The 8,647-nt window shown below is 41.8% G+C and overlaps 1 protein-coding gene across 1 annotated transcript; it reads right to left on the bottom strand.

Moving 5' to 3' along the window:
• Nucleotides 1-254: 254 nt before the first annotated feature.
• On the bottom strand, nt 255-1,045 carry LOC145813256 (uncharacterized). Its single transcript, XM_082908541.1, has 3 exons — nt 847-1,045; nt 554-654; nt 255-434 (listed from the first exon to the last, which is right to left on the bottom strand). Exons 1-3 carry the CDS (start codon nt 1,043-1,045, stop codon nt 255-257), a joined length of 480 nt encoding a protein of 159 aa, XP_082764667.1.
• Between the last annotated feature and the right edge of the window lie 7,602 nt (nt 1,046-8,647).

Genomic DNA, 8,647 nt, shown 5'->3' with positions numbered 1-8,647 from the left:
GTACGAATTGTGTCCACCATTCGAGTGATAGGAAGATTGTGTGCTTCTTTAATCCAATTATTAAATAACTCTACTGCATTGGATGTCATCTCCCCATAACGCATGCCCATGTACAACATCACAAACATTGTATAATACTGAATTTAATTTCTTCGAAACTGATTATGAAATTTCACATCGCCACAAAACATAACTGAAATTTAACATCGTTACCATTCTAAACTTGACAAATGGAATACATTAGGAAACTACTATTATCTAAAGTATGAATTCGCCCAATGCTCAGGTGCCAACTTCTTGAAAAAATTATATGCTCGTTGCTTACCCTTTTCTTTTAATTTCTCAAGCTTTTCATGGAACCCTACCATAGTTGGCTCGTAAGCATAGTCACCCAAACTCCTAACCAGGTGGTCCCTAAATCCATTATTAATTCCCTTCATTCGGTCTCTTAAATTGTTCTCCAAATGTTATAAGCAATAACCGTGGTGAGCCGATGGGAACAACTTCGGCATCACTTCTAACAGACCAATATTACGGTCTGAATAAAAGTAACCTGACGCTTACCATCAACAACCTTCCCAAGTTGGTGCAAGAACCACAACCAATTGGTCGTGGTCTCTGAATCAACAATTGCAAATGCAACAGAGAATAGACCTACAACACAACACGATTAAACAACTGATCACAATATTCCAATGTGAATATTAACACAAGTAGTTTATAAAAACACTATAAAGCAAACATGGCATGTGAATGTTCACACTGTGTAATGATCAGTCATATATCCACACTATGCCACTCAATGTGAATATTTACATGGATACACAGCTAAAAAAAAATACTGACCACTGTTTCCATCTTTCGTTGTTGCCGCAAGTAGCTGACCTTTGTACTTTCCTTTGAGGAATGTTTTATCCAGGAATAACAAAGGCCGACAAGAATTGTACCCAGAAAAACACGCAGCGAATGATATAAAGAAATGACAAAACTGTTGACTACTCACGTCATAGTCAATATTGACATAACTCCCCGAATTGTAACGCATCATAGCATTCGAACCGCAGCTGGTCAAACGATAATGATTGATCTTCATGAATAATAGTCTTTTCTTTCTCCACGCCCAACCATACCATATGGTAACTCACATCTAGCCCATAATCCCTCTTCAAAATAGTCACCACCTCACACGGCCGAGTCAATGGCTTGTCCCTCACAATTTCAGATATAGTACTCGACACCAAATCAGAACTAACTCTCAGATTCTTCAATGTTTGGACATCCGTACCACAACTATGCACATCACTGAACCTCTTGATGTAGAAAAAAAACATTTGCTCGTTGTGCTCTACAATGTATAGCCCAGAAGCAGCGTCTCTCCTCGCGCATTACACACACCGTAGTAACCATTATTGTCTCGTTCTTGACATACATAAACTGAAACCTTGTAGACACCCCATTTTTTATTTCCCTTAAGACTTGGGCGCCGTACGTTGATCACTCGATGATGAGAGTTATGTTGTACAAACGTTCAATTTTTTCAGTAAAAAGAGCTTCTAAATCCCAACCTTGCACCCCATTTTGGACCAAAACTATTTTGACCAAAACTATTTTAGACCTTAAAACCCTCTCTTTCAAAATATTTTGAAAATGTTTTTACAATCTTTCGAGGCTCACATTTCGTTAAATGTTGCACTTTTCAGTAAACCGAGCAAGGACAAAGTGAAAATAAATGGAAGAGAGGTGAATTCTTTAAAAAATATCTTTAAACCTTTTATTTATGGGTTTGGAGTTGAATAAAATTGGAGGAAAGGGAAGAAAACTAGTTAGGGAAGTGGTTGAGCATGAAACCGTTAAGAGAGAACTAAGCAACCTTTGCTAAATTAGGCCTATCTCTTTGTATACTTAGACTTTAGTTGTGTGGCACAATGATTGGAAAGCGGACTTCTGAGGCTTCATTGTACACTCAAGAATCCCCAAAAGCCAAGTCCGGATGAGAGAGATATGACTATTTGAAGTTAGGCATCTATCCGTTTAAGGTAGAAATGAGCAACCTTCACTAAAATAGAAATATCTCTCTGCACACATAGAATTTAGATATGAGACTACCACCATTGGAAACTAGACTTCCGGAGCTTCAATTTGGACTCAATAATGACCTGAAAAGGAGTCCAAATGAGGGAGATATTCCCATTTGAATTCGGGCTAGGAAACAGATTTTTGGTGGTCGGCAGGCCACCACTTCTGGCCTGCCGGCCACTATTGAAAAACCTGGATATTTTGTGCCAGCTGTCCCCCAAAAGCTCCAGCTGTTCCAGGCATGATATTTTTGACCTGAGTGACTGTTTTTCTATATATACCAGGCCTCCCCTCATGGTTTAAGGTTACAAAAATTTCCAAAAGTTCCAAAACTTAGAATTCTCTCTCTATCTATATCTTGCAACCTATACACCTTCTCTCTACACTTCCTAAACCAATATTGGAGCTCTCCTTGTTGAGATTCTTGAATACAAATTTCAACCTTTGAGAGTGAAAGACTTGTGGTTTATGAACAAAAGTGTTATTCCTCTTCAAGAGGTATAATTTTGAGCACCTTTGCACTACTTCTTTTCTATATTTTCTTGCTGATTTTGAAGTGTTTTCAACTATTTTTATGGGTTGAAGCTTGTGGTTTAAGGCTATTAAAGGTAGAGGGGTTAATCACTCTTCTTTGAACCTTATTCTCTAAGCCTTTCCACTTGTGTTTCCCATCTCTTCATCAACTTTTTTTAAGCTTTTTACCACTAGTTTCTAGAGTTTTCCAGAGGCTAAAAATCATATTTTGAAGTCCCAAAAATTTGGGGGGGGGGGCGGTTTAGCCTCCCCTTCTTGTGCTTGTTTCTTAGCTTAATTGCTCAATATTTTAGCTTGTTATTTTAGCTACTTTTGTCTTCATTCCAGCACATTTTTGTACTATTTTTGGGCTATTTTTGGACTGTCTAAATCTCTGTTTTTGTGGGCTGAAATTTGTGATTTTAGGCCATTTAAGGTTTGGGGGTAGTTCACCCTTCTCTATTCCTTGCTTACAAGGCCTTTCCACTTGTGTTTCCTACTTTCAAACTAGTTTTTTTTTTGGCTTTTTACCACTGAATTTCAAAGGCCAAAATCATGTTTTGAGGTCAAAATTGAAGAGGCTAGCCTCCCCTCCATGTGTTTTGTTTGCTAGCCTAGATAGCTTTATGTGTTAACTTATTTTTCTAGCCATTTGTTGCTTAATTCCAACATGTTTTAGGCTCTGATTTTGGACTGTTTTAACTCTATTTTTGGCTAGTTGTTGCATTAGAGTCTTGTTTTGCATGCTTCTAGTGTAAGTATCCTCACAAGCTTGGTGTTTTTAGGCCTTTAGACACCACTTGCTTGAATTGATTGCATGTTTTAGTTTTTTTCTCCACTTAATTTCAGCAAGCATAATCTCTGCAACCTCCCTCATTTCTTGGTTTTTTTTATTTGCTTTGAGGGTTGTGTCAACCTTAAGATTGTTTAAGCTTGGAATTTAGGTCCATGCTTAATGGTTTAATCATCTTTTGAGGGTTCATTATCAATGGCATGACATCTCTCTCATGCCTTACACTACCCCTTGTTTGACACTTCTTTCTCTTTAGAGGACTTCTCACCAGTGGACTTAATTGGTTAAAGAATGGAAGGGTAATTAAAATGAGTAACTAAAAGTTGAAACTAAAATTGTGCAAAGATAAGAACTTGGTTGTGTTTTGGTGTGTTCAATCAAACGTTAATTGAACACAAGGAAAATTGGGGCATTTCATAATCAAAGTGATGAAATGTGCCAATTTTTCTAAGGTCTCCATTGCCCTTGATCATGCATGATAGGGTGATCGTTTTTGAGTCTTGTTTGCGCATTTATTAAACTTGTACACCTTGATTCTTGAGCCATCATGCAATGAAATTGCTTGATTGATGGTCTTTGAACCAAGTGTATCACTCATTTGAGCTTATTTTGATAACAAGGAGGGATATACAGTACAAACAACTTGTGAAAATACCCTCTGTTTGCTCTCTTTTGCAGCAAGAAATGGTGCATCATCAATGGCCGGCCAGCCAGCCACTGTTTCTGGTCGGCAAGCTATCAGTGTTGGATGACAACCCCCTACTAGTGGTCGGCCGACCACCACTTCTGTCCTGTTGGCCACCAGTGAATTTTGAGCAGAATGCTTGTGAAGCAGAGCAAAGTTAGTCTGGAAAAGGAAAACCAGTGCAAGGGTTATGCAACAGAGGCTTTCGGGAGCAAACAGTGGACGTTCTTCGGGTAGAAACCGAGTATGCACTGGGCCTCCCTCATTCCCTTGACTAGTTAATTAGTTTAATTATTAATTAGTTAGTCATAGTTGTGTTGTATCTAATTAAAGTGTTGTAATTATTTAATTACATTAGTTATTTAGTTAGTTAATTCATGTTGTAATTATTAGTTAACTAGTTTAATTAGTGACTTTGTAATTAATTAATTAATTAACGTAATTAGCTAATTAGTTTTGCATTGTACTTATTTAATTAGCTTAAAGTAGTTAATTAAATTAGTTCATCATTATTGTAATATTTAATTAACTTAGATAGCTAGCTTATTTATTCAAGTTTTGTAATAATTAGTTAAGTAGTTTAGCTTAGCTAGTTTATTCATTCAGACCCTTCTGCGCGAGGGCATCAATGTTGTAATAATGTATATGTTTTCCAACCCCACGTCTTTCTCTTTTTTATTTATCCACTTTTGATAATTAAATTGGGGGCATCACGTTTTAATTAGCATATCGCATGTTTGCATTCATTTATTTGTCTTACATGCACCGAGGCTTGGTTCATTATTCAAACTTGCATTGTCGTTTATTACCTCGTTGAATACATGCTTAAACGCATGCTATGAAATTGTTACAAATAACATATTAAGTAGCCGAACCTATTTTAGTTGTATTTTTGCATGCATTGCATTAGCCATCTTGTATAGTTAGGTATCATGCATATTTTTCTAACTCTTTGTTTTATCTTAACTTGGAGTACTAGGTGAGTTTTTAGTGATTTAGCATAATTGCATGGGTGTGAGTGACTGCCATAACTAGCATGCTTACTGAGAGGGTAATTTATATGTAAATTGGGCCGAGCTGGGCAATGGGCTGTTCTTTGGGCCGTAATAAAGAGGCTTGGGAGATGGGCCATGGTCAAGTGTTAGCTCGGTCCAAAGTAAGGCTCTTGCCGCCAGACTAAGTAAAAAGGCATGGTAATTAGTCTGGTCCTAAAAAGAGCAACGGTTAGTTCGATCACCACGATTAGAAGAAGTTAGTTCGGTCATGCCATTCGGAGCTGAGATACGGCGACTTCGCACGGTAAGCCTAGCTTTGGTTAGCTCGATCCAAGCTTGCTACGGTTATAGGTGAAACCGGGGTACAAGTTGTGAAGAGAGAGCCGAGCTAACTAGAGTTCGGTCGTTTTGGCCCGTTTAGCATGGCTATGTTATCCCGGTCGTTTTGCCATACTACCGATTTGAAACCATCTCACTTGGTTTAAGCAGTGAGGGGGGGTGTTGAAGGATAAGCATTATCTTTCAGGAGTATGAATCCTAAGAGGACTCTACATGGAAGAGTAAAAGTCCTACTAGGATTATGCCACACGGAACCTACAAAAGCTCACAAACATCACCTATGGAGAGGTAACACACAACTTTGATTCCCAAACACACAGAGCTTTTTGTCTATTTGTCTATTTTGCTCACTTAGGCATCGGAGAGGTATCCGGCACACACCCGCTGGCTAGCTCACGTTTGTGTTTTCAGGGAGTAAAGCGACGACGTACGGAGGAGCGCAGACTTGATCAACAGGATTATATGGGAAGAATATTTCATGCCCGTACAATTGGCGCCGTCTGTGGAAAGATCAGACTAGAACAAAACCTCTTGATCAAGCTTTTCCTCTTTAGAAGCAATGGCGCACAACGAAGATTTGCCGCAGTCCGCCATCGACGGACAAACACCAGAGGGGGGTGCAAGGTGCGAAGGCCTACCTTCTATCGCTCCCATGGCAGACTTGGAGCCATAATGGCAAAATCCCAGGAGGGATGCAAGGGGGAGGAGGCGGACTAACAGCCCCCGTCACTCTCGTTCACGAAGTCCTGATAGACAAAGGCGGAGGATTGATTCTCAAGTTCTGAAAGACTGTGTGAAAGAGCAAGATGAATTAATAAGGAAGATGGCGACGGACATGGAGACCATGAAGCGCCAGATCAAGGGAAAAGGGGTGGCGACAGGAGAAGGGCGCAAAGGCAATGCGCCTCCTCGCCACTCAGAAGATCGTAGTAGGCATACCACGACATCGCAAGCAGAAAGTAGAAGCCTCAGGACGAGCGACACTCAATCAAGGACTTCCAGAACTCGTTACTCCAGGTCTGAGAGAACGAGATCATTAAGGTCTTACACAGAGGGAAGTACCTATCGGCCCTCACACACGCACCATACATCATCCAGGCAAACGGAGTTGCCTAGATCGTCTGACTTACGGACTGTGCTTGAAGAAAGGGCGCGACAGAAGGAGGATGCTAGGGCACGCGACCCGCAAAGAGTTTCAGCCCTTCAGCGGTTGGCTCCTCGGACGCATGGAAGCGTCGAGGTTGGAATGCCAGTACCACACCTTGCCTACGAACCAACAGATAAAGCGTTGGCAAGACTACATAGCTCGTCGTTCGTTCCGGCGATTCAGAATGCATCATTACCCTCAGGCTTCATCCAGCCTAAATTTACCACGTACGAAGGGAAGACAGACCCTTACATGCACCTAAGCCACTTCCGCCAGGTTATGGCGGTATATCGACGAAACGAGGCTTTGATGTGCATCCTCTTCCCATCAAGCCTTGGTGACCTAGGCTTGACTTGGTTTGAAAAACTTCCAGAAGGCAGCATAGCCTCCTGGGCGCAATTGGCGGAGGCATTCGTAACAAGGTTCAGAACGAACACCAAAACCCCGGTGGAAATTGATCAACTGCTCTCCATCGACATGGGCAAAAAAGAGTCATTAAAATCCTACAATAGCCGCTACTGGGAGACCTTCAACCAGATTGGGGACTGCCCCACCAATCTCGCCATTGCACAGTACAAAAAAGGCCTTCCAGTCAGGAACAGACTGGACTCAATCACTATGACACCGCCTCTCACGATGTTGGCCTTAATGGAGAGAGTACACTAGCACATTCGGGTTGAAGAAAATGGCGCTCGTGCTAAAGCAAAGTCTAGCACAACGGCAGTACCAGATAAAAAGACCGCAGCAAAGGTCAACACGGTAGAACGTCCGAACAAAAACGGACGAGGCAGGCGGGACAACGGAGAAGACCAGGATAAAAGATGGTTAAGAGTCCGCACTGCCATTACCACGGTATTCAAAAAGCCAATCTACCGGATTCTAAGCAAGATACGCGATGAACCTTTCGTCAGATGGCCTGCCAAGCTAGAAGAGGCTCAGAAGGACTATGATGAAAGATCACGGTGCACCTTCCATAAAGAAAAGGGGCACCGCACTGAAAATTGTACACTATTAAGACGACATCTAGAGGAGTTGGTGGCGGCCAGTCACCTGGAAAAATACATTGAAGGAGGGTGCCAGCCCCCCAAAATGACAACCACCCAAACGGAATGCCAATCGACACCCCACCTCAAGGCGTGATAAACGTAATACATGGGATATGCGAACCTGAGCGCATATGTGAGCTCAAGGGCATGATCAAAAAGGCTGAGCACTTAAGGGAGGTTCCAAGTGCACAACCCACAATCAAGAAAGGAAAAAAAGAAACCACGAACGTCATATCTTTTTCAGATAAAGACTTGGTAAGGATATACTGCCCTCACAATGATGCACTGGTTGTCACTCTCCGAGTCAAGGATTTCGACGTCAACCGAATTTTGATTGACCAAGGGAGCTCATGTGAAATAATGTACTACGACACCTTCAAAAAACTGAAATTGGAGGACAAAGACTTGGCACCAGCTGTGTACCCCCTGATCAGATTCAACTCAATGCCAGAGTGGCCAGTCGGCAAGATCATCCTTCCAGTCAGGGCAGGAAGCGTGACAAAACAAGTGGAGATTTGGGTGTTAAAGGTCCCTTCCACTTACAACATAATCTTGGGAAGAACATGGCTACATGCCATGCGATCTGTAGCGTCATCCTACCATCAAGTAATGTGGTTCCCCAACGAAGTCGGGGTAATTGAAGAGGTCTTTGGAGACCAGATTATGTCCAAGCAATGCTTTGTCACGGTTAATGGCAGCCGCGCTGCCAAGGGATATGTTCATTCGGTGGAAGAACCTGAGAGCAATGAACTGTTCGCAGATGTCGGCAAAGCAGCTGATCAAAAAGCGATGGAAGACTTGGTAAAGATAAGAATAGATGAAAGGAACCCAGGTAAGTTCTTTTTGCTCGGTTCGTCGTTGTCTAGCACTGAGAGATTATAAGTCTTGGAATTCTTGGCCACTAATATCGAAGTGTTCACCTGGACACCCTACGACATGCCAGGCATTGATCCAAACTTCATCTGTCACTAACTCAATGTCCGCCCATCCGCCAGAACAATCATTCAGCGCACTCGCAAATCGGCACTCCACCACGCTGAGATAGTAGCGGAA

Source organism: Camellia sinensis, chromosome 15, assembly GCF_055761805.1.
Source record: "Camellia sinensis isolate YWXY chromosome 15, ASM5576180v1, whole genome shotgun sequence".
NCBI lineage: Eukaryota > Viridiplantae > Streptophyta > Magnoliopsida > Ericales > Theaceae > Camellia > Camellia sinensis.
Note: the sequence above shows the minus strand (reverse complement) of the source record. Positions and strands in the feature narration are given on the sequence as shown.

What these genes read in the sequence shown, in the direction of transcription:
- LOC145813256 (XM_082908541.1), bottom strand. Translation starts at nt 1,045, where the DNA reads ATGCGTTACAATTCGGGGAGTTATGTCAATATTGACTATGACGTGAGT. An exon ending in AACGAAAGATGGAAACAGTG is followed by an intron (nt 655 to 846) that starts GTCAGTATTTTT and finishes GTTGTGTTGTAG; the next exon opens with GTCTATTCTCTGTTGCATTT. An exon ending in TTGTTGATGGTAAGCGTCAG is followed by an intron (nt 435 to 553) that starts GTTACTTTTATT and finishes GACCGAATGAAG; the next exon opens with GGAATTAATAATGGATTTAG.